This window comes from Bos grunniens, chromosome 13 (assembly GCF_055505025.1).
Source record: "Bos grunniens cultivar Pamir isolate PY7600 chromosome 13, Bosgru_T2T1.0, whole genome shotgun sequence".
Lineage (NCBI taxonomy): Eukaryota > Metazoa > Chordata > Mammalia > Artiodactyla > Bovidae > Bos > Bos grunniens.
The window spans coordinates 72,631,864-72,658,573 of record NC_141177.1 but is presented as its reverse complement, the minus strand read 5'-3'; the positions used below and the strand labels follow the sequence as shown (position 1 = coordinate 72,658,573).

Below are 26,710 nucleotides of genomic sequence, written 5' to 3'. Positions count from 1 at the left end.
ATAGCCATTGTATAATAAGCCCTCAAAAAGCTAATATCATGGTGATAAAAAATGGGTTTCTTTCTTATAAGGACTTAGAGAATACTTCCGAAATAGGTTTTATTGCCATAAAAGTTAGTTCTTATTAAAAAATGACAACTGCAAAAAACCCTGGTATACTGCTTCTATCACATAATGCAAGTAGTGTTACGTTTTTCCTTTTCCTTTGATCTAAATTTAATGTTTTATTAATATTACAGGTGTATTTTCTTTGTCCTTTAATGCTACTCTTTTTTGTTGTTTCATCCTTTTATAGAAATTACTTATGAATGCAAAGATGTTATATAAAAAACAAACATTTAGGTATTGTTTATATTTTCGAGTTATTAAATTTTAGCCTGAAAAGAATCATTTTTTTTTTTTTAGGCCTGCAAGGAAAACAGCATATGAAAAGAAGAAGGTATAGTAAAAAAAAAAAAATATTAACTTTAAAATATATTATCCTCTAAAAAATACTTTGTAAAAGGAATAGTGGCAAAATAGAAAATCTTCCTTTGCTGAAGAGACATTTACTTTGAAAACATAATTTAGAAACTCTGTTGATAAAGTTATCCTGTTGATAAAAACCTGTTCTTTTAAGAAGGCTCTGCTTTTGCTTTGACGAAGATATTTATCACCTTTGTACACTTGGTATATTTTATACATATTTTGAGGACTTTGTGAACCAGTATTATTTATGTGTAGGTCAAAGAACAAATTAATTATGTGAATGACCTTGATAACCTAACTCAATCATCTGAAACTGCTTCTGAGGATGGCGACATGCTTTACTCTAAAAATTCCCTGTTGCCATCTGGCAGGTGGCTGAGGGTCATGGACCCCCTCCCTCTGTGCCCGTCAGCCCTCCAGGCCACCTGCCCCATGAACAGCTCAGAGGTGGCTCCACTTTCCCAGCTGGGTTCTCTCTCACAGTAGAGTCCTCAAGGAAGGTGTGTTTAACTGGTATCCTCAAGAGGTGCAGGAATGCCCCCTGTGGATTTTTTCCAGCAGTTGGTAGAAACCAAACACTCTTGAAGTTGATTGTCCTTCATTCTGCAGAGCTCCCAAGTGGCATCTCAAAGCAGAGGAATTCACTCCCCCACCCAATGTCCCTCTCAAACACGGACCGGGTCCCATCCCCGAGGTCCTAGCTGCAGATCTCCCACAACGAAAAGCTCTCAGGAAGAGCTTGGGAAAGTAGTATTTGTAATTCAAATCCATTTGTCTACAGCAGTCAGGTCGGGACACACCATGGCCTCATCCGAGGAGAGGCCTTTAATATTTTCCATAGGAATTGATCTCAAAATTGTTGCGACTGTCTTGCAGAGCCGGGACCCTGATTGTGGTTTAGGCCAGGACCGTGTGTGCTCCACCGACGACTGCATTACCCGACCAAAAGTCCCTGTGCTCTGGAGTGAGCGTGTCGGTCACTCCATGCACGTCATCACCTTCAGTGTCTAAATCAGAGTCTGTTCTTGGCTCCACTGTCATTTTTTTAACCAGTACCCTATCAACGGCCTTTTCATATCATTTACAGTTTTTCAATTAATAAAAACTGTGACATCAGTTGTAAAAATACTTTTGTACACTTTAAAAAGTTGTTTCTTTAGAATAAACTTATAAAAGTCCCCCTCCCACCAAGGAAAAAAAGTAAAAAAACCTCTTGCTACTAACAGTAGCTGTTCTGGCATTTGGTAGTGATTTCCCTTCCTTGATAGATGATTTAGGTTAGTTTATCACTTCCACTAAAGGTAAGGAGGAAACTACAGGCAGTTCAGAGACCATACTTTGGAAGTCATTCTTGTACTTGAGAGAAAATGACCCTCTGCTCTGTGTAGTGTCCTGTGTCAGTGCAAGGAACTTCTGAAAACAGTGATATATGTGCCATAGTGTACATTTAGTGATCATTGTTTATCATTGTATTTCCCCCATCTTACTATTTTAAACAGTATGAAGAGAGAATGAAAGTTATTGCAAAGAATCTCATGATTCTCTAAGAAGAGCTGTCTAAATTTTACCTTATTTACCATTAGTGTATATACCATGAATGAAATAGGAGGATTATTTTGTACTGATATGTTTGTACTAGAGAAGTAACTGTGGTTTGATGTAAGAGGACTAACAGAGTCAGAAGACCTGATGAAAAGCCTGCAGCTTACTTATATAGTTTTAACGTCTTCCTTTCCAGAATCATTATAGCTAATGAGTTAATTGATGTTTGTAGAAGTGCTTAGTATAGTTGTCAATAGGTATAAGCCTTACAATTGCCTATTAAAATGTTAGAAAGGTAGCATATTCTTAAGAAAATAATTTTTGTATGAAATTTCATCTATTTAAATATATATAGAGCTAAGGCTCTTACTTGAAGTAGCTGTATAGGAGGTATCAGATGCAGTGTTTTTAAAGGTAGCGAGTGGTGTTGTTATGGAATTATAATTGATTTACAATATTGTGTTAGTTTCAGGTATACAGCACAGTGATTCAGACATATATGTATATGTGTGTGTATATTATATAAATGGGGCTTCCCTGCTGGCTCAGACAGTAAAGAATCCACGTGCAATGCAAGAGACCTGGGTTTGATCCTTGGGTCGGGAAGATCCCCCGGAGGAGGAAATGGCAACCCACTCCAGTATTCTTGCCAGGAGAATCCCATGGACAGAGGAGCCTGGTGGGCTACAGTCCATGGGGTCGCAAAGAGTTGGACATGACGGACTAACACACACACACACACACACATACACATATTCCTTTTCAGATTCTGATTGTAGAATATTAAATGTAGTTCCTTATGTTGTACAGTAGATCCTTACTGGTTATTTTATATACACTTGTCTATATATAAAATGGTATATGTTAAACCCAACCTCCTAATTTATCCCTTCCCCTACCCACTTTCCTGTATGGTGAGTAAATTTGTTTCCTATGTCTGTAGGTCTCTTTCTGTTATGTCATAAGTTCCTTTTAGATCCCACATATAAGCAACATGACTTGTCTTTGTCTGACTTACTTCACTTAGTGTGGGCATGTCTAGGTCCATCTTTGTTGCTGCAAGTAGCATTATTTCATTCTTTTTATGGCTTCGTAGTTTTCCATTATATAACTATACCACATCAGATACAATTTTTAAGTGTACTGCTACTGCTAAGTCACTTCAGTCGTGTCCGACTCTGTGCGACCCCATAGACGGCAGCCCACCAGGCTTCCCCGTCCCTGGGATTCTCCAGGCAAGAACACAGGAGTGGGTTGCCATTTCCTTCTCCAATGCATGAAAGTGAAAAGGGAAAGTGAAGTTGCTCAGTCGTGTCCGACTCTAGCGACCCCATGGACTGCAGCCTACCAGGCTCCTTGTCCATGGAATTTTCTAGGCAAAAGTACTGGAGTGGGGTGCTGTTGCCTTCTCTGATTTTTAAGTGCAGTCAGATCCGTAAATCTTTTAAGCTTTCTGTGTTTGTTGTAATTCAGAGAAAAGCCTTTCCACTTCTGAGCTTCTTGAAAAGTCCCTTGGGCTTTCTTTTACCTTTCATGGATTCATTGTCTTCAATTAAATTTTTGAACCTTTGGGAATTTCTGCTTGTATAAGGTCTGAGGTTTGTATCGAACCTCATTTTTTCCATTTGGAGATCCACTTGGTACAGTCTTTTCACTGTATAAACATACAGGTTAGTCTTGCATTTCAGAGGAAATGATGAAATGTCATTTTATTGAGTACTAACTAAAAGTCTCCTTTGTCTCACTTAGGTTTCTGATAGTGGGAGAAAAGCAAAAGGTCTGTTGCGTGAAAACCACATGCAGGATGCAATTGCCATGGCAAGACTAGGAATAGACACAGTGAACAATCAGAACCAGGAAAAAGAAAAGAAATGTTTTGAGGGTATTGAAATTGTAGAAGGAGAGAATGATTATCCTCAAGAGGCAATAAAATTGAACAAGGAAACGTTGACAAAGGCCATATTCCAGCATACTGGCCAGCTTAACGTTCCAGTAGCTGAAAATACAATGCTAAACCCTGAGCTGGAAAATGCAAAACGAAGCAAACAAAGACTGGAAACAGAAGTGGAATCCTACCGTTCTAGACTGGCTCCTGCCATACACGATCATGATCAAGGTCAGACATCACAAAGAGACCTGGAACTTGCCTCCCAGAAAGCAAAAGATAAGAGGTTACGCTTGCAGGAGCAAATGAAGATCGATATGGCTAACCTGAAAAGTGACAATGAGATGCTTTCCCAGGAACTTTCTAAAGTGAAAAATAAATTCAATCAGCTAAAAATCAAGCTGCATCAGACGACAGATGATCTCAGAGAAAAGACTTTGATTTTAGAACGTGTCCAGAGAGACTTACGCCAAGCACAGTGTCAAAAGCAGGTTATTGAACACATGTTCAATGAACAACGCAAAGTGAATGAATACCTTGGAAAGCAGAAATCCTTAGAGGAAAGATTATCTCAACTCCAGAGTGAAAACATGTTGCTCCGACAGCAACTGGATGATGCACAAAACAGAGCCGACAGTAAAGAGAAGATAGTTATTAGCGCCCGAGACCAGTTTCAGGAGATTTTGAGAAAACTTCAGGCTGAACGTGAGAAACAAGGTCTGATGCTGGAGGAAAGAAACAAGGAGTTAATCAAGAAATGGAATCATGTAAAAGAGAGAATGCGTCAGTATGAAAATGAGAAAGCAGAAAGAGAAGTAAGTATCCAGAAGGAGAAATAATTCTCAGATTTCCTGAAAGGAAATTCAAAGTGATTCTTCATTCTGGCTAAATGTTGAATCTAGCTGAATATAAAAAATACACGGGCTGTGAATCTGTGGTCTCTAAAACAGACTAAAAGCACACCTTGTATCCAGCAAATAAAAATTAGACCCAAGAGATGCTTCACTTTGAGTAGAGACATCGTGTCGTTTATGAAATTAAGTTAAGAGATTAAGTTCTAAATTTTTAATATAGATGGGTATTAGTAATTTACTCTTTTACTATTCAGATAATAATTTTAATCTCTATGTAACCACATGTCAGTATCATGATGAAGCAGATAAAAGAAACGCTCAAACCTAAACTGAATATTTTGAAATTAAGCTTCAGTTACATGGATTACCCTGACAGTCAATTCCAGGTTTCCCAGATGCTATTACTTATATATTGTACTTTGGCTTCAGTAGCTTGTCATACCTTTTTGTCATACGTGTTGGTGTAATTTTAGTTTTATTCATGTAAATTTGAATTAACTTGGAAAACATTTCAGGCTTGAATCATTTATTCTTATGCCTCTCAACTCTTTAAAGAGTTGTCATGAAATTGAGAATTCATTGACAAGTCATTTAAATATACTTGTCATTAAATCATAATTTGGGACTCAAGTGGTGAGCTTTAACCAAGCTCTTCTTGATTTAAACTTCCCACTGCTATTTATGCTATTTACTTAGAACATTTTTACAAACAATTTGCTCCTAATTCTCATTTTAAGGATCAATTACTGTCATTTGAATACCAGTTTGCTCAATAAAAATGGAGGGTGGCAGGATTCGTGAGCAGCAGGAATGGAGTGAGTCAGGGAGAGGGTTGTAGGGGCCGCGGTCTGGAGGCAGGTGGAGGCCAGGTTATCGAGGCTCCTTGAAGGCATGGGAGCAACCTCATTTTTTAAAATTTCATTATTCTTTTATATTGGAATATAGTTGATTTACAATTTTGCGTTAGTTTCAGATGTACAGCAAGTTGATTCAGGTATAGGTATACATATATCCATTCTTTTTCAGATCCTTTCCCAAGTAGATGCCTGCAGAATATTATGGTTAGCCAAGGGTAAAGGTGGGGAGGAGGGATAAATTAGGAGTTGGGGATTAACACAGACACACGACTAGATATAAAAGAGATAAGCAGCAAGGGAATGGCCTCATTTTCCTTCTGAGGAAGGAATCTATTGGAAAGATCTGAGCACTGGATTGAATATGTGAAGATCTCTGATGTTAATCGAAGCCTCTAATAAAGAAAGAGGAAAAATGTTTCCACAGTGTGGAATTTTCCACCGCTTGTCCCACCTACACACCTGTTTCGTTCTGGACGTGAGGTGGTGAAGCTCTGCAGATTTATCGGGAGGGGCAGGGTGTGGACAGTGGGGCTGCCTCCTTCGTCTGAGGAACTTAATTTCAGGAAGGCCGGTGGGGAGCCCTTCTGGGTCTGTAACCACATTCAGGGAGGAGAAAAGAAGGTGAGTTGCTGTCCATGGTGATAGTTTTCAAAGTACATGTGTTGGAGTCATCTGTTACTAACATAGCGTAATAGTAAAGTGATTTGATAAACTCAGTAACAAAACATCTTATTAGGCAGTTGTGAGACACCTTCAACAAGAACTGTCTGACAGCTTCAAAAAGCGGTCTGAGTTGGCGGAATCCCTGGACGTCATGTCATATCACTGTGCCAAGTTAGAAGTTGAGGCACAGGATTTAAAGAGCAACTTACATCAACTCACAAGTCAGGTATGTGTGAAATTGAATGTGTCGACAGTTAATACATAGGATAAAGTGTTTTAGGATGCTCATTTTCTTTTTTTTTTTTTTTTTATTCTTCCAATTTTATTTTATTTTTAAACTTTACATAATTGTATTAGTTTTGCCAAATATCAAAATGAATCCGCCACAGGTATACATGTGTTCCCCATCCCGAACCCTCCTCCCTCCTCCCTCCCCATACCATCCCTCTGGGCCGTCCCAGTGCACCAGCCCCAAGCATCCAGCATCATGCATCGAACCTGGACTGGCAACTCGTTTTCTACATGATATTTTACATGTTTCATTGCCATTCTCCCAAATCTTCCCACCCTCTCCCTCTCCCACAGAGTCCATAAGACTGTTCTATACATCAGTGTCTCTTTTGCTGTCTCGTACACCGGGTTATTGTTACCATCTTTCTAAATTCCATATATATGCGTTAGTATACTGTATTTATGTTTTTCCTTCTGGCTTACTTCACTCTGTATAATAGGCTCCAGTTTCATCCACCTCATTAGAACTGATTCAAATGTATTCTTTTTAATGGCTGAGTAATACTCCATTGTGTATATGTACCACAGCTTTCTTATCCATTCATCTGCTGATGGACATCTAGGTTGCTTCCATGTCTTGGCTATTATAAACAGTGCTGCGATGAACATTGGGGTACACGTGTCTCTTTCCCTTCTGGTTTCCTCAGTGTGTATGCCTAGCAGTGGGGTTGCTGGATCATAAGGCAGTTCTATTTCCAGTTTTTTAAGGAATCTCCACACTGTTCTCCATAGTGGCTGTACTAGTTTGCATTCCCACCAACAGTGTAGGAGGGTTCCCTTTTCTCCACACCCTCTCCAGCATTTATTATTTGTAGACTTTTGGATCGCAGCCATTCTGACTGGTGTTAGGATGCTCATTTTCATGGACAGGTTTCTTTTGTATTTTCATTACTAGTAATTTACTATAATTTTATTAATCTTTAAGTGCACTTGTTTCTTAAACTCTGATTTTCATTCTGCCATTTGCATTATATATATATATATATTTCATATATTATATACCCTTAGGAAAGTGGAGAATTGTGCATCATTCTTCACACAAGTTGAGAGACTTTTTTTTCTATTGAACAATATTTTATTTCTTGATCCCGGTATTACCATGATGAGGCAAGCCAGATAAAATCAGAGGATAATGTTTAATGGAATGTTCCAGAAAGTTATCATTTCTCATCTTCACTTTTGTGAATGGCTGTGGAGTTCTGTATATATTTATTTTGTGCATTTCAGAATAACTTGTGCAGGAAGTGTATTATACAAACCAGTTGAAGTTAGGCACTGCCTTCTTTTCTTTTCATTTAAGATACATTGTAAAAGCATGGAGGCACTCAGATGGAGTATAACACGTACATCGAAAATAGAGAATTAAGCACATTATCTAGATAGTGCCTTTGGATTTTTAAAAAGCTATTGAGATATAATTCACATATCATATAATTCACCCATTCCAAGTGTGTAGATCAGTATCTCTTAGTCTAGAGAGGTGTCACCTCTGACCACAGTCAATTTCAGAGCATTTCCATCAGCCCCCCAAAGAAACCCTGCATCCCTTAGCTACCTCCCAAGGCCCCCCCATCTCCCGCAGCCCCAGGCCACCCCCAGTCTAATATCCGTCTCTGGAGACATGCCTCTTCTGGGTGTTTTACATGAATGGAATCATGCAGTATGCTCCTTTGGGATTGGCTTTTCTCATTTGACCTCATGTTTTTGCGGTCCATCCATGGTATAGCACGGATCAGTTCTTCCGTTTCTGTTGACTGTCAAACAATAAACAGTACGTGGCTATATTTACCCATTCATAAGTTGATGGAGATTTGGGTTGTTTCCACTTGGCAACTATTAATAATGCTGCTGTGAACATTGGTTTATACATTTCTGGATGGACATGTTTTTATTTTCCTGTGGTTGGATTTTATCCTGAGTTAACTGGCTGATTTCACCTCTTCTTGGCCTTTGCTCAGACTGTCCTTTCTGCCTTCACAGTTTCTTTTCCTCTTGGGTAGTCCTCCATTTATTCAGACCTGGCGCCCAGTCTCTCCTCCTCCATGGAGCTTTCCTGACTGTCCAGCTCTCATCGAGCCTTTTCTCTTCAGCCCTGTTATGTAGTCTGTGAAGAACAATTTAGCCCTTAATTTTGCATTGTTGTCATTTTTTTCATGAGGGAGAATCTTATCTAGGTATACCTTGTTCTAACAGGGAGTATTTATGGATATGCACAGCACTTGTCTTGCATAAATGGGAAACAGTTTAGTTTAACAACTGTTAGGACACAACTAAGTACTTCATCCCACGCCAGTTATTTTTTCTTGAAGGTGTTTGTATAGTAAAACTTTTATTAAAATGTATTTTAAGCAACTCAATGTAAAATTGAAAGCGCTTAGTCTAATAGAGGAGAATTGTTCAATTAAATGCTCATCTTTCTCCCTGACTCTGGGAGAAAAGTGTAAATTTGCCTTCCTTCATTATGTAGGCAGAAGTGGGATTTACAGATTTCTAGCCTTTCACCAACTGTAAAGTTCTGGGAATAGCTTCTCTGATATCCGTACCTCGTAACCTTAATTGTCTCACCGGAGTACTGGCTAGACATTAACAGTTGTGAGAATGAATTGACTCAGAACTTTGATTTAGCAGTAGAGTTATATTTCCATGGCAGTGACTTCATCCTTCCTCTGATGGTCGTGTAATGTTCTGTACCACTCCATCCAGGAGGTGCTATTTACACATTAACTGGTGGTCATTGTCCACTGAGTAGTACAGAGAGGAAGGAAGTTGCAAATTACTGTAAGTGGAGAAAAGTACTAGAGTACTAGTTTGTTAGTGGAGTCAGTGAACATTTTTGAAGTCTGAAGGCGTGTGTTCTGGGCCTCATGCTCCCCCTTACTGCCCCTTGCAACAGTATGGAGAGTGAGTTCACTGTGATTGTGTAGAAGACCATTTTCGTTGGCATGCCGTCTGCCTCAAGTATCAGATTGTTTTGCAGATAAAATACAGCAACCGTAATAACGCCAATTACAAAGAGCTCTTAGTATCTGCCACATCCTCTTCTAAATACATTATGTATGCTGCTGCTGCTAAGTCGCTTCAGTCCTGTCTGACTCTGTGCGACCCCATAGACAGCAGCCCGCTAGGCTCCTCTGTCCCTGGGATTCTCCAGGCAAGAATACTGGAGTGGGTTGCCATTTCCTTCTCCAATGCATGAAAGTGAAAAGTGAAAGTGAAGTCACTCAGTCGTGCCCGACTCTTAGCGACCCCATGGACTGGAGCCTACCAGGTTCCTCCGTCCATGGGATTTTCCAGGCAAGAGTACTGGAGTGGGATGCCATTGCCTTCTCTGACATTATGTATAGTCCCCAATTTAATCTTCCCAGCATCCCACTGAGGTTGATGCTACCATTATCCCCATTTTATGGAGGGAGAAACTGAGATACAGTAAGGTTACGTAATTTGTCCCAGGACTCACAGCTCAGAACTGATGGAATTGGAACACAGGCCCACGGATTCTGTCTCCCATGTACCTACTGCCTCTCACACTAGTCCCTGAAGCATCTGGTTGTCACCAACAGTAGCGCTAGCTCTCAGAATCACTGGAAGAGCTGTGGTCATTCACAAATGTGGATGTTTAAAGTGGTGGCTGATGTGGCGCTTAGAATAAAATATATACATATATGTATGTATGTATGTTTATGGTCAGGTAAATTTCTGTCTTTCCCCATTTGGCCAGTTTATAAATTTGTGTACTTATTTGAGAAAATCTAATTTAAAGCATGAATGATTTTGTGTTTGAGTGCTAAAGGGGAGGTCAGTAATATACAAAGGGCAGACAGTAAATATTTTCACTTTTTGGACTGTAAGGTATCTATTGTAACAACTCAACTCCGCTGTATGGCAGGAAAACAGCTGTAAACAATATGCAGATGAAAGAGACAGAAACTGACATTGGCAGATTCACTAGGTTATTAGTAATTAAAACAGTTGGTTTTTTTCCCTTTTTTTTTTTCTTTCTTTTTAGTTGCAAGAAACACAAGATCAACGTACAGAGGCCGTGAGATGTGCTGAAAAAACACAGGATCACATCCAAAAGTATGATTTAAAGCAGCACAGAAAACAACTTAAATATAAAGCAGATAAACAGTATAATATGATAATTAGATCAGTAATGATAATAAAAAACATCATTGTGAAGCTGGGTAACATTTCAGCTTTGAGGTGTTTTGAGATGCATAATTTTCCCCCATTATTTCCATATTTTGCACATTATCCACAAGTGAAAAGTGAAAGTGTTAGTCACTGAGTCGTGTCCGATTCTTTACAACTCCATGGAGTATAGCCCACCAGGCTCCTCTGTCCATGGAATTCTCCAGGCAAGAATCCTGGAGTGGGTTGCCATTTCCTTGTCCAAGGGATCTTCCTGACTCGGGGATCGAACCTGGGTCTCCTGCATTGTCGGCAGATTCTTTACCGTCTGAGCCACCAGGGAAGCCAATTATCCACAAAACACAACTAGAAAAACAGTGCGGTTGCCAGATCATTTACTTTTCAAAATTCTAACAACCTATGTAATGGAACCTGCAGATGTTTGTTCAGAAACAGTGTGGTATTTTAAAAATCTATGTGTGAAGGACTGCCGTGACAGTCCACTGGTTAAAACTATGCCTTCCAATGCAGAGGGTTTGATCCCTGGTTGGGGAGCTAAGATCCCATGTGCCTCCCAGCCAAAAAACCAAAACATAAAACAGAAGCAATATGGCAGTAAATCCATAAAGACTTTAAAAATGGTCCACATTCAAAAAAATCTTTAAACAAAAAACCCTATGTGTGAGAATCATTGTTTTAAAATCTGCATTTTAGGCTTGAAATGGAAAATACCGACTTACAAACTACAGTCAAAAAGCAAGCGGGCAGAATCAAACAGCTTCAGGAAAACCTATTAAGCATAAGATCGGTAAGTCAACCTCTTAATTTCTGTCATACTGAAGAAGAGTTTTAACTTTTTAATAGTAATATATAAGAATATTTTGGACAATGTGAAAAGTCTCATTGATTAAAAAGTTTATGGTATTTTTACTGATACTGCTTGCTACTAATAGCATAATTACTCTTTAGAGAAGAAATGGATTGAATTCATAAAATTAATGATTTTTGTAGTAAGATTTTAATTTAAAAGATTGTGACAATCCAGTCCAAAAGCAATATTTTATATAGAAAATATTTTGTGTGTTCATTCCTCTGTCAATGAAATCAGGGTTTTTCCACTTTCTGGCTATTATTAATAATGCTGCCTTGAACATTGGTACACAAACATCTGTTAGAGTCTAGAAATTTGAATAATGATTTGATTGAGAATTCTGAGTATCTCTTGTAATCCTAACCCTTCTGTGAGATTTTTGAGAATGAATCATTTTTAATATTGTAGCTTATTCTCTTCACCAGGAATGAATACTACGTCTGCATAGACAGTGTTTTTGAAAGAATGCATTTTTCCTTTGTTGGATTTTTTTTTAAAGACGTGGGGTATGCATGGGGATTTTTCAAAGATTACTTTAGTAGGTTATTTATATTACTCCCAGATATCTTGATTCCAGCTTGTACTTCCTCCAGCCTGGCATTTCGCATGATGTACTCTGCATAGAAGTTAAATAAGCAGGTGACAATATACAGCTTTGATGCATCTTTTCCCAATTTGGAACCAGTCCATTGTCCCATGTTTGATTCTAACTGTTGTTTCTTGAGCTACATACAGGTTTCTGAGGAAGCAGGTAAGGTGGTCTGGCATTCCCATCTCTTGAAGAATTTCCACAGTTTGTTATGATCCACACAGTCAAAGGCTTTGACAGTCAATAAATCAGAAGTAGATGTTTTTCTGTAATTCTCTTGCTTTGTCTATGATTCAACAGACGGATGTTGGCAATTTGGTCTCTAGTTCCTCTGCCTTTTCTAAATCCAACTTGTGCATCTGGAAGTTCTTATTTCACGTACTGTTGAAGCCTCACTGGAAGAATTTTGAGCATTACTTTACTAGCATGTGAGATGAGTGCAGTTGTGCAATTGGTTGAACATTCTTTGGCATTGCTTTTGAGATTGGAATGAAAACTGACCTTTTCCAGTCCTGTGTCCACGGCTGAATTTTCCACATTTGCTGGCGTATTGAGTGCACCACTTTCAAAGCATCATCTATAGGATTTGAAATAACTCAATTGGAATTCCATCACCTCCACTAGCTTTATTTGTAGTGACACTTCCTAAGGCCCACTTGACTTTGCAATCCAGGATGTCTGGCTCTAGGTAAGTGATCACACTGTTACGGTTATCTGAGTCATGGAGATCTTTTTTGTATAGTCCTTCTGTGTATTCTTGCCACCTCTTCTTAATATCTTCTGCTTCCGTTAGGTCCAACAATTGCTGTCCTTTAATGTGCTCATCTTTGCGTGAAATGTTCCCTTGGTATCTCAAATTCTCTTGAATAGATCTCTAGTCTTTCCCATTCTATTGTTTCTCTTTATTTCTTTGCCTTGATCACTGAAGAAGGCTTTCTTATCTCTCCTTGCTATTCTTTGGAACTCTGCATTCAGATGATTGTATCTTTTCTTTTCTCCTTTGCCTTTAGCTTCTCTTCTTTTCTTAGCTATGTGTAAGTCCTCCTCAGACAACCATTTTGCCTTTCTGCATTTCTTTTTCTTGGGGGTGGTCTTGATCACTGCCTCCTGTACAATATCACAAACCTCCATCCACAGTTCTTCAGGCACTGTCTATCAGATCTAATCCCTTGAATCTGTTTGTCACTTCCACTATATAATCATAAGGGATTTGATTAAGGTCATACCTGAGTGGTCTAGTGATTTTCTGTACTTTGTTCAATTTAAGTCTGAATTTGGCAATAAGGAGCTCATGATCTGAGCCAGTCAGCTCCCGGTCTTTTTTTTTTTTTTTGCTGATTGTATAGAGCTTCTCCATCTTTGGCTGCAAAGAATATAATCAGTCAGACTTTGGTATTGACCACTTGGTGATGTCCATGTGTAGAGTCGTCTCTTGTGTTGTTGGAAGAGGGTGTTTTGGTATGACCAGTGCAGACTCTTGGAGGGCACAAACAAAACCTTGTGTGCACCAGGAGCCAGGAGAAAGGAGCAGTGTCCCCACAAGAGACTGAGCCAGACTTGCCTGTGAGTGTCCAGGTGTCTCCTGCAGAGGGGTGGGTCGACAGTGGCCTGCTGGGGGTCAGGGGCACTGAATACAGCAGTGCATGAACAAGTCCTTTTGAAAGAGGTGGCCATTACTGTCATTACCCCTACCATAGTTTGACCTCAGGCCAAACAACAGGGAGAGAACACAGGCCCACTCATCAACAAAAACTTGGATGAAAGATTTACTGAGCATGGCCCTGCCCATCAGAATAAGACCCCACAGTCAGTCTCTCCCATCAGGAAGCTTCCATAAGCCTCTATCCTTATCCCTCAGAGGGCAGACAGAATGAAAACCACAATCACAGAAAACTAACCAAACTGACCACATGGATCACGACCTTGTCTAACTCAATGAAACGACGAGCCATGCCATGTCGGGCCACCCAAGGTGGAAGGGTCGTTCTGGAGCACTCTGACACAACGTGGTCTGCTGGAGAAGGGAATGGCAAACCACTTGAGTATTATTGCCTTGAGAACCCCATGAACAGTATGAAAAGGCAAAAAAATAGGATACTGAAAGATGAACTCCCCAGGTTGATAGGTGCTCAATATGCTACTAGAGATCAGTGGAGAAATAACTCCAGAAAGAATGAAGAGATGGAGCCAAAACGAAAACAACACCCAGTTTTGGATGTGACTGGTGATGGAAGTAGAGTCTGAAGCTGTAAAGAACAATACTGCATGGGAACCTGGAATGTTACGTCTATGAACCAGGGTGCATTGGAAGTGGTCAAACAGGAGATGGCAAGAGTGAACATTGACATTTTAGGAATCAGTGGACTAAAATGGACCGGAATGGGTGAATTTAACTCAGATGACCATTATATCTACTACTGTGGGCAAGAATCCCTTAGAAGAAAGGGAGTAGCCATCATAGTCAACAAAAGAGTCTGACATGCAGTACTCTGCTGCAATCTCAAAAATGACAGAATGATCTCTGTTTGTTTTCAAGGCAAACCATTCAATATCACAGTAATCCAAGTCTATGCGCCAGCCACTAATGCTGAAGAAGCTGAAGTTGAGCAGTTCTATGATGATCTACAAGACCTTCTAGAATTAACACCCAAAAAAGATGTCCTTTTCATTATAGGGGACTGGAATGCGAAAGTAGGAAGTCAAGAGATACCTGGAGTAACAGGCAATTTTGGCCTCAGAGTACAAAATGAAGCAGGGAAAAGGTGAACAGAGTTTTGCCAAGAGAATGCACAGGTCATAGCAAACGCCCTCTTCCAACAACACAAGAGATGACTCTACACATGGACATCAGCTGATGGTCGATTTTATGTGTAAAATAGCCTATTTTTAACAAATAAATGTTGGCAGTTTAAATTCCAGAAAGATAACAAAATGATGAAAAATTATTTTAAGCTGTTTGAAGGAAAGTCATTCATTTTGAAGTCTGTCCTGACTGGCATCAGGTTTATAAACTGTGTTGAGTATAAATGCATATCACTCATGAACCCATGAGAAATAATACTTTCTTTGATTTCTGTGCTCACACTCTGGGCTCTGTGCTGTCCTTTTCTTAAGAAATGACCTCTGTCTGTAGCTGAGTCATGTTTCCTAAGCCAGGTTCCTCTTTATCGAACTTCTAAGAAAATCTCAAAGGCCTTTTCTCATTTTGTATGTCTTGGTCTCTGTTGGACTTCCCGGATGGCTCAGACAGTAAAGAATCTGCCTGCAATGCAGGAGACCCAGGTTCAATCCCTGGGTTGGGAAGATCCCCTGGAGAAAGTGAGAGTGAAAGTGCTCAGTTGTGTCCGACTCTTTGACATCCCATGGACTACACAGTTGTTGGAATTCTCCAGGCCAGAATACTGCAGTGGATAGCCTTTCCCTTCTCCAGGGGATCTTCCCAATGCAGGGATTGAACCCAGGTCTCCCACATTGCAGGCGGATTCTTTACCTGCTGAGCCACAAGGGAAACCCAAGAATACTGGAGTGGGTAGCCTATCCCTTCTCCCACAGTCCATGGGATCACAAAGTGTCAGACGTGACTGGGTGAATAACACTTGGTCTCTGTTAGGTCAATCAAGCAAGCGAGCGGTGTTTTTGCTGCCAAAGTTCTCTTTAAAGCTTTCGGTGTCCTGTGAATTTGATTGGGGTTCATGCCATTGGAAAAGCTACCCTCAAAAATCTTTTTTGAGGGAAGCATCATACCTTGGGCTTTCTGTGAAGCTTTGCCGGATGATGCCCTTAAAATTCTTAGGCTCTTAAGATCCTTAAAGGAATCTGAGGCACCACCTTAAGTCTTTCCAGGGTCTTAATGAAGGGTTTTACAGCCTACAGGTTCTACCTTTAGACCATGTTTTCCTGGCAGCACCCTAGGTTTGATCTTAGCCCAGAAGCCATTTCTGTCTTTTTGCATCATGTGACAATTGGACAGGTGGAGATGCTGTAAAGGGGATATGGTATTGAACCCAGTGAGTCCTGGTTCCTTTATATTTAATAGTGCTTTTTTTTTTTTTTTGTCTCATAGCTTACCCCTCTCATTGATTTACTTTCAGCTGCTTCATAACAAGAGTCTCTGCCCCCCATGTTTCAGTGTCAGTTTCTTCTCTTGCCTAGAAGCCGACACCGGCAGCCTCTTCAAGGACCATCAGGCTTCTGTGTACAATGTCATGAAGCCCATTGGGTTTTCATTTCTTTCTCTGCATCCATTCAGGTCCCACCTACATCCAGGTTCAAAAGCATTCTCGTGTGTTTTAGTTCTTTTTTAATGGCAATATCTCATTTTTGGGCATGACCGCCTCGATGGACATGAGTTTGAGCAAGCTCCAGGAGTTGGTGGTGGACAGGGAAGCCGGGTGTGATGCAGTCCATGGGGTCACAAAGAGTCAGGCATGACTGAGTGAACTGCACTGAACCCCATTTTTATATCAGTATCTGTGCCAGTTATTTATTGCTAACAAATTGCAGTAGAGATCACCCAAAGCCTAGTGACTCAAAACAGCATTTCCTTTGTTCACAAGTCTGTTTTGCGGCAAGGCTCAGTGAGTGAGGCCAGCTCATTTCTTCTCCAGTCATCATCAGCTGGGATGTTGTGAAGGTGGGGACCAGAGTCATCTGAAGACTTGCTCATGCACATGTCTGGCAACTGGAGCTGGCTTTTGGATGGGTCATTAGGTGGGGGAGGACACTGACATGTGCTCAGTATGTGGCCTGGGCTTCTTCATAGCATGGTGACTGATGCTAAGGGTGGGCTTCCCCATGGAGCCAAAGTCAGAAGCTATTTAGCTTGAGAAATAACATAGCAGTTCCCCCAGACTCTGTCCACTAGAATCAGCTACTGAGGCCAGCGCATATTTAAGGGGAGGGAATTTCATGTGAAAAGTGTCAAAGAATTTGTAGACATGTTTGAAAACCACCAGCTCCATTCACCTCGACTTACCAAGTAATCATTCTGTCTAAATGAAAGTTCTTTCCTACTCTGTGTCACTGAAATTCCAGCAAATATTTTTTGTTTGTTTTGTTAGCTATGTTCTCTTATTCTGTGGAAAGTAACAACGGGTTGCCAGAAAGAAGCATTTTTTTGTTGTTCAGAAAAATGTATGGATCATCTCACTAAATTCTTAGGAAATGGGTATCTTTAGCCTTGTGAATCATTTCTCTTTGGAATGCAATTCAAATTAGGAAAAACTATTTCTAGTTCAGAAAAAGGCTTATTGGATTAGAATCCATATTTACAAGATTTAGTCATTAGAGTCTTATTTTCACTATCTTTTTTTGGAAGGCATTTATTAACTCAGCCCTAAACTCAATACAATATACCTCTAACTTCTTTAAAAACCATGGGACATGGTGAGGGGAAGGAGTAAGAGACGTTCTACCAAGGGGTGACTTGCAGTCATTCCATGGAGGAAAGAGAGAAAAGTTTTATTACAGAACAATAAAAGAGTGTAAAATCAAGTGCAAACGTTGTGTGACAAAGACGATGACAGTGAAGAATACATTTTGTGACTCTTGGTGACTTCTTTCTTGATTCTCTGCATAATTCCTGGTCCTACATTCAACAGTACAGATACCATCACATTTATTTGCTCCTCGGTTTGTGTTAGGCTGGGCTCAGTCCACTTCCCTCGTTACCAAATGGCATTTGTTCTATTCTTGCAGATTGATGATCTTCCAGCAAAGCTGGAAACTGTATGTTCAACGTGTCTGCACGTGAATGCAAAAATTGAAGTTCTTCAAGAGGAGTTATTATCTATGAAAGGAATGCAAAAGAGATGTGAAAAACTAGAGAAGAATAAAAAGAAGTTGCAGCAAGAAGTAGTGACCCTCAAAAGTCATATAGAACTGAATATGATAGAACACAGTCAAGTAGAGCACTATAAACAGGAGGTTGAAGAAAGAGTGAGACAGGATCTCATAGAGAAATTAAGAGAAGTCAACATGTTTTTACAGGTAATTTGTTGATTTGTCATATCCTTGAATTTGCCTCACTGTAAATTACATTTTGGATGTATACAGTTTATGTGTTTCCTCTGCTTCCCTTAGAGCAGTTTGTTTTGTAGATTTCTGGAAGGAAGGGGACACTTGTCTCTCTCTGAAGAGAGAAAGATTTCAGTTTCCATCACAGTTATCACTAAATTAATATTTCAGAATGATTCTCACTAGAGGATCCTTTTACTTATAAGACCAATTGGCATAAAACAACACCATGAAGAGGAAAAAAAATACTGTGGTTTAGAACGGGTACCATCCTCTTGAATTATTCTCAAGTTGTCTTGTTCAGTTTTTAAATTTTAAGTTGATCCTCTTATTCTTTGACTTATCAGGTTACATAAGTACTACTATAACATTGATTCCACTTTAATTTTATAATTCAGATGTAATTCATTTCACATTGACCATGATTATTTTAAAGTTTCACTTTTCTTTTTTTCACATTTAAAATTGCTCTCTGAATTACTGACTCAAAACTAAAGGGAACAAATACAATTATTCAGGTTATAATCATTAACAAAAGAAATATATCTTTCAAAATTTGACTTAGATACAAGCAGCATCTCAAGAAAACTTAGAGAAGTTACGAGAGAATGATACTGCTTCCATAATAAGTCAGATGGAACTCAGAATTAAAGAGTTGGAATCTGAACTCTCCAAGACGAAAACTTCTCAAGCAGAGTTGGAAAAATATAAGAAACTCTACCTAGAAGAACTAAAAGTTAGAAAGTCATTGGAAAGTAAGCTAGACACGTAAGTCAAAACACAGAATCACAAAATAAATTTAGTTCATTAATTTGTCTCTAAAGCCTAATTTTTATAGAGCCAGGTTCCTGAGATGAGTAGGAAGTGAAAGCTAACTAGATAGTCACTGCCAAAGGGGCCCTAAGTCAAACTAGTAATACTATATCCTTGTAAGTTTTCCTACACTATGTAAAATCATGGTTGTGAAGTCGGGGGAAATGAACATGGGGGTGACTGGCAGGATAATTCACAAAGTGCCTAAAAATAACATGGTGACCTGACTCAGGGCGGGTGTGGAAGATGCAAAGGGCAGATCGCAGCACCTCCAGTGCCTAGTCCAGGTTTCCCTATTATCTGAAAGCAGAGCATTCCTAGGAAGCCTTTCATAAGCCAAAACATCATAAACCAAAGAAGCAGGGACCCGAGGACACATTCTGCTCGTAGATGAATAAAATGAATATGCACGAGTAAAGCACAGGTGCTCCCACACAAGGTTCAGGGGTGTGGCGACTTGACGCTGAGAGGTGGGGTGTCACTCCCAGGAAAGGAGCTCGGTGGGGCCGGTCTCCCTATTTGTGGAACATGATGCCTCTCACTGTAAAAACATGCACTGAACATCGTTTCAGCTTTTTGCCTTTTTAAATGAAACCAAAAATCCTCTTCAGATTTGTTGTTGTTGTTATTATGAAAAACAGGAGATTTTTGTTGTTGTTGTTATTATGAAAAACAGGTGCCTATGTAGGCCCTTCGTAGAAGTGAAGTAACATACAATGAACTTTGGAAAAGCAGGGGATGCTTGAAATTGTTTCTGGGGCTGTTTTAGCCCTTTTCAGTCTCACCCAATGACTTTTTCATCCTACCCTTGAGATTGTGGCTCTAGGTGATTCCTCAGAGCCAAATGCTTAATATTTCTGAGGTCACAAGTGAAACATTTATACTAGGGTGGTGAAAGCAAATACTTGAACGTGGCTTTGAGGGATGGGGTGTTTCTTCATCCCTGGACTCTTTCCTGGAGGCAGGTGTGTCCCAGAGGGCAGCAGATATCACTGTGAGGCCACCTCCCTTTCTCTCTGACGCCCTTTCTCTCCTCTCCCAACTGTGACTTGTTAGTTGAGGAGCCCCAGACACATGTGTACTTCTTTAGAACATGTTTACAACTATCATTGTTTACAGGAGGTCTGCTCTGTGCTTTCAGTGTTCAGTTTAGTGGGACATTCCATTTACTATATGGCAACTTAAAAAATGCAAATCATTTAGGGAATCGTGCTGTAAAGAGCAATATTGCACAGGAACCTGGAATGTTAGGTCCATGAATCAAGGCAAATTGGAAGTGGTCAAACAGGAGATGGCAAGAGTGAACATCAACATTCTAGGAATCAGCGAACTGAAATGGACTGGAATGGGTGAATTTAACTCAGATGACCACTATATCTACTACTGTGGGCAGGAATCCCTTAGAAGAAATGGAGTAGCCATCATGGTCAACTAAAGAGTCCGAAATGCAGTACTTGGATGCAATCTCAAAAACAACAGAATGATCTCTGTTCGTTTCCAAGGCAAACCATTCAATATCACAGTAATCCAAATCTATGCCCCAACCAGTAATGCTGAAGAAGCTGAACAGTTCTATGAAGACCTACAAGACCTTTTAGAACTAACACCCAAAAAAGATGTCCTTTTCATTTTAGGGGATGCAAAAAGAAGGAAGTCAAGAAACACCTGGAGTAACAGGCAAATTTGGCCTTGGAATACGGAACGAAGCAGGGCAAAGACTAACAAGAGTTTTTCCAAGAGAACGCACTGGTCATAACACCCTCTTCCAACAATACAAGAGAAGACTCTACACATGGACATCACCAGATGGTCAACACCGAAATCAGATTGATTATATTCTTTGCAGCCAAAGATGGAGAAGCTCTGTACAGTCAGCAAAAACAAGACCAGGAGCTGACTATAGCTCAGACCATGAATTCCTTATTGCCAAATTCAGACTTAAATTGAAGAAAGTAGGGAAAACCACCTGACCATTCAAGTATGACCTAAATCAAATCCCTTATGATTATACAGTGGAAGTGAGAAATAGATTTAAGGGACTAGATCTGATGGACAGAGTGCCTGATGAACTATGCACGGAGGTTCGTGACACTGTACAGGAGACAGGGATCAAGACCATCCCCATGGAAAAGAAATGCAAAAAAGCAAAATAGCTGTCTGGGGAGGTCTTACAAATAGCTGTGAAAAGAGAAGTGAAAAGCAAAGGAGAAAAGGAAAGATATAAGCATCTGAATGCAGAGTTCCAAAGAATAGCAAGAAGAGATAAGAAAGCCTTCCTCAGCGATCAATGCAAAGAAATAGAGGAAAACAACAGAATGGGAAAGACTAGAGATCTCTTCAAGAAAATTAGAGATACCAAGGGAACATTTCATGCAAAGATGATCACAACAAAGGACAGACACGTATGGACCTAACAGAAGCAGAAGCTATTAAGAAGAGGTGGCAAGAATACAGGGAAGAACTGTACAAAAAAGATCTTCACGGCCCAGATAATCACGATAGTGTGATCACTCACCTAGAGCCAGACCTCCTGGAATGTGAAGTCAAGTGGGCCTTAGAAAGCGTCACTACGAACAAAGCTAGTGGAGGTGATGGAATTCCAATTGAGCTATTTCAAATCCTGAAAGATGATGCTGTGAAAGTGCTGCACTCAATATGCCAGCAAATTTGGAAAACTCAGTAGTGGCCACAGGACTGAAAAGATCAGTTTTCATTCCAATCCCAAAGAAAGGCAATGCAAGGAATGCTCAAACTACCACACAATTGCACTCATCTCACACGCTAGTAAAGTAATGCTCAAAATTCTCCAAGCCAGGCTTCAGCAATATGTGAACCGTGAACTTCCAGATGTTCAAGCTGGTTTTAGAAAAGGCAGAGGAACCAGAGGTCAAATTACCAACATATGCTGGATCATGGAAAAAGGAAGAGAGTTCCAAAAAAATATCTGCTTTATTGACTATGCCAAAGCCTTTGACTGTGTGGATCACAATAAACTGTGGAAAATTCTGAAAGGATTTAGAATAGGATGGGAATACCAGACCACCTGACCTGCCTCTTGAGAAACCTGTATGCAGGTCAGGAAGCAACAGTTAGAACTGGACATGGAAAAACAGACTGGTTCCAAACAGGAAAAGGAGTACGTCAAGGCTGTATATTGTTGAGATAGAGACAAAAGTGAGCTTCATTTAAAATTTTTTCATGTTTGCTTTAACTACAAATTTAGAAACATTCTACAATTGCTCAGAAAAATATTTCTTGTAAATCTCCTTGCTTCTCATGAGGAGGGTAGGAGCATAAGTCCTCCCGTTGAAACTTCAGGCTGAGGAAATGAAGTTCAACTGTAATTTCTGACCAGATTTATAGTTGAGATTACACTCATACTTTTTGTATATAGCAATTAACGATGAGAGCTCGGATAGAAGTAGGCTAAATAGTAAAGAGAGATCTTATTTGTGTTTTAAATTTTGTCCTAAATAACTCAAAATGTGGATAACTCATTGTGCTGACTCATTTTAATAAACCAGGTTTTATCAGGAAGAAACGAACATCCTTTTAAAACTAATCTCTTCAGTTTTGGCCTGCTTGATTCAACTAAAGATTTTCAAGTTTCCTGTCCTGTGTTTAAAAAATATCTATGCTTTATAAATTAACTATATCGACTGCTACAAATAGGAGTTTGATATTGATTTATTTTTGTTCACACATTTAAGACATATAATTTAAAACATTTATTAAATGCCACAAGCATTACTGAACTATGTAACAAGGTTTTACATATTCATTTTCTCTATGTTATAGTTAAAAATCTATATTGTTTTCTTAATCTGAGGAAGTAGCTGGCATAGGACTCTAGACTCTTTTGTAGAATTGTAACTTTAACTACATCAATGACTCTCGTACCTTAAAAACAACCTTTCTTTTTAAAAAAACCTTCTGCACAGAACCATATTATATAAAAGAGACAAGTATAGAGTCATTTAGCTAAAGGAGTGGCCAGAGACCGTGCAGCTGTGACTTCTCTGTTCCTCAACCCTTCAGTGACCCCCATGGGACCTTCCCCTTCTATGGGACATAGTTCAGAAACTAACACTTGTGAGAGAATCCTTCTCGCTAAACACCTTTAGAATTAAAACTTGCCGGTACATTGTTTTCTTGTGTATAATTTTCTCACCTTTCTATGTTTCGCTAAATGGAAAAGTTTAAAGAAAACTGCAGATGTGTTCTTATTAATATTCGACTTCAAACTCCTTCATTTGAACATGATCCTCACCTAGAAATCAAAATAAAGGTCTCGGAAGTACATATTTAGGGCAGGAGCTGTTAAGGGAGAAGATGGTGATCTTGTGCATCTTTACCAGGATTATGGGTCATTCCCTAATTCTCTGAAATTATGTGTACTCAATAGACTGGTATTTATTATACTTTTTATCAGATTAATCTAAATAGCATTCCACCATATATATGTTCTCTGTTATCTAAAAGCAGAATAAGTAGGAATTCATTTTCTTTTATTTATGGGATTATTTTTCTACCTAAGTAATCTTCAAGTTAGGTCTAGTCTCAATGTATTATTTAAATGTCACATGTAGGAAATTATATGTCATTCCTATGATAATATCTCTTGTTTAACTTAAACATAATATTTGACTTATTTCAGATGCAGCAGGAGTTGGCAGGAGTATAACTAGAGAACTAGAAGAAGGTATGTTGCCGAAACGTATGAGTTAAACTTAGACATTGATTTCTGAAATACATGGTAAACAGTCAGTGGCGTCTCTTTCCATTGTTTGGATAACAGTTGCTATCTTAAATATTTTTTCTTACATATAGCTAATGAAAAATGTGAGCATGAGCAGTCATAGTGAAAAATTCCTTCTTCCTCATTTATTCACCATGTTCCATTGCTTGAAAAACAAGCCCAAAAGGTCTAGGTATTTCTTTTATTTCTGCTATTTCCTTCTTCTGCTGCCTCCATCCCTGTGGAACTATCCGCCTACACCCTGACACTATTCTCAGAATACGTGGAGTTCATCAGCGTCTCAAGTGTCTGACAGTGGTTACGGTCAGGAACCCAGACTGAAGCAGTCATGTTTGTGTAGCTGTCACTTGGTGGTGACTTTAAAACTCCTCTGTCGCTGACTTTGTCACCAGTTTATCTTTCACGCTCAGGAAAAGCTCCAAACACCCACCTCAATTTGGGTCCTGCCAAAGTAGTTGCCCTTATCTCTCTACCACCCTCCTCTGCCCCTCAACTCTGCATCTAACCAGCCAGACTGTGTAGGATCCCACAGGTGTGCTTCCTCACCTCCGGTCTTTGTACATGTTTCTCCCCTCTACCTCTTGTACTTTCTCCTGTCCTTCAGATAGCTACTTACATATCACCTCCACCAAAAAGCTGGCAGTACTGACACAAGGCTGGCTGTCCCTTTTGAGTGCTCCTTGTGCCATCTTTTATATCTGTCTTAGTATTTATGACTCTGTATGGAAACCCGCTGTTCATGTATTTTTCCAGTTTAGGGCATATCATTTTTCAGGGTGGACTGGGTCACCTTCATCTTGTAATTCCAGTGCTTGTCACAGCACCTTTGCACGTAGTTATCGAGTAAATGAATGAAGAATGAGAAAACCAGAAGCCCTGATACTCAGCCACACGTGCGACCATGAGCAGATTATATAATTGTAATCTTGTTTTTTGTGTTGTGTCATCTATAGATATATTTCATTCTTCGGAACACTTGGAAAGGTCTCAGTTTTGTTTTGTTTTTGTTTTTTTTTTTTCTTAACTAATACTTAGTTAACTCAAGTATTTTAGGTAAAGAATATAATTCTTTCCTTTTCTTTCCAGTTGATGCTGAATTTGCATCTAATTCCTTTAGAGTGTCTCCTTGAGGATCTACAGATGGGTCAAATGTATATGAGGACCTACTATGGAAAACATCACAAGAATATGTACAGACTTTGAAGAAAAAAGATGATTTGAATGATAAATAGTAAAAGTTTCCCTACGGGACTGTTTACATGAAGTTTTCATTGTTTCCCATTAAACCTGATGAGAAATTCTTTATTAAAGGAAAATATTTTCATATTATGTATGATAACAATGTATATGGTATTTTAAGCGATGTTTCTCTGCATCTAATTTAGCAGACTTAAAAGCCAGCACTGTTGAGTTTTCCATATTCAAAGTGATACTGTTAGTCACTCAGCCATGTCGACTCTTTGTGATCCCATGGATGAGCCCGCCAGGCTCCTCTGTCCATGGAATTCTCCAGGCAAGAATACTGGAGCAGGGAGCCATTCCCTTCTCCAGGGGATCTTCCAGAACCAGGGATCAAACCCAGGTCACCTGAATTGCAGGTGGATTCTTTACCATTTGAGCGGCGCTGTATGAACTCAAACCCTAATATCAGCTGTTTAAACAGCACCCAAACAACCAGACTTGTCATTAATATTTAGTGGTGTTGATTGATAGCTTTTTTGTATTTTCCAGTTTTTATCACTATATATAGATCTAAAGACTTAGATACTGCTGTTATGGCTACCATCAATGTTTTGATGTATTACAACTGTTAATAGTGGCATAAAACTTACTATATGTAACTGTAAACATGGATTCATAGGTCTTTCCTCATGGAGAAATAAGATTTGCCTGAGTTTTTGCCTTTGCAATGACTTAACTTTTTTTAAAAATTTATTTTTAATTAGAGGATAATTACTTTACAATATTGTGATGGTTTCTGCCATACATTGACTTGAATCGGCCATAGGTATGCATATGTCCCCCTCTTCTTGAACCTCCCTCTCACCTTCCTCCCCATTCCACCCTTCTAGGTTGTCACAAAGCACCAACTTTGGGTTCCCTGCATCATACAGCAAATTCCAAAAAGACACGTGTACCCCAGTGTTCACTGCAGCACTACTTACAATAGCTAGGACATGGAAGTAACCTAGATGTCCATCAACAGATGAATGGACAAAGAAGCTGTATATTATTCAGCTATAAAAAGAAATGCATTTGAGTTGGTTTTAATTGACTTTTGATTTACTTTTGAAAACCGTGTTAAAATGAGAGAAAAGTTCCAAGCACCAGACAGACATTTTCGCAAAACTCCCCTATCTCCCATATATCCTCCTAAGGTACCATTTATATTTCTTAAATGTTTTTTGTTATAAGTGCCCCTCCTTCCCCAAGTCACCTGTTTTTCAGAAGATGCCTTTATCTCCTACTCCCTGGCATTTATTAAGTAGTATATCAACTCCCGGTTGTAGTCACCCCCTCAAATCACATTTCTTTGTGAACCTCTGCACGTGGTTGTTATTGTTCTGTCGCTCAGTCACACCCATCTCTTTGCGACCCCATGGACTGCAACATGCCAGGCTTCCCTGTCCTTCACCATCTCCCAGAGTTTGCTCAAACTCAATGTCCATTTAGTCGAAGATGCCACCTAACTAGCTCATCCTCTGTCACCCCCTTCTCCTCCGGCCACAATCTTTCACAGCATCAGGGCCTTTTCCAATAAGTCGGCTCTTCCCATCAAGTGGCCAAAGTATTGGAGCTTCAGCATCAGTCCTTCCAATGAATATTCAGGGTTGATCTCCTTTAGGATTGACTGGTTTGTTCCCCTTGCTGTCCAAGGGACTCTCAAGAGTCTTCTGCAGCACCACAGTTTGAAAGCATCAGTTCTTCAACACTGAGCCTTTTTACGGTCCAACTCTCACATGTGTACATCA

The 26,710-nt window shown here is 39.5% G+C and overlaps 1 protein-coding gene across 1 annotated transcript in view; it reads left to right on the top strand.

Annotated features, from left to right (window-relative positions):
* Positions 1-25,067, top strand: part of LOC147361222 (ankyrin repeat domain-containing protein 26-like) — a 74,881-nt gene extending 49,814 nt beyond the window's left edge. Inside the window, exons 20-28 of the mRNA XM_086334956.1 lie at positions 406-439; positions 3,760-4,710; positions 6,343-6,495; positions 10,567-10,637; positions 11,406-11,499; positions 17,849-18,139; positions 18,732-18,921; positions 23,637-23,681; positions 24,825-25,067. Of these exons, the coding sequence (XP_086191082.1) occupies positions 406-439; positions 3,760-4,710; positions 6,343-6,495; positions 10,567-10,637; positions 11,406-11,499; positions 17,849-18,139; positions 18,732-18,921; positions 23,637-23,681; positions 24,825-24,868 (1,873 nt within the window). The 3' untranslated portion in view covers positions 24,869-25,067. The remainder of the gene's footprint in view (positions 1-405; positions 440-3,759; positions 4,711-6,342; positions 6,496-10,566; positions 10,638-11,405; positions 11,500-17,848; positions 18,140-18,731; positions 18,922-23,636; positions 23,682-24,824) is intronic.
* The last annotated feature ends 1,643 nt before the right edge of the window (positions 25,068-26,710 follow it).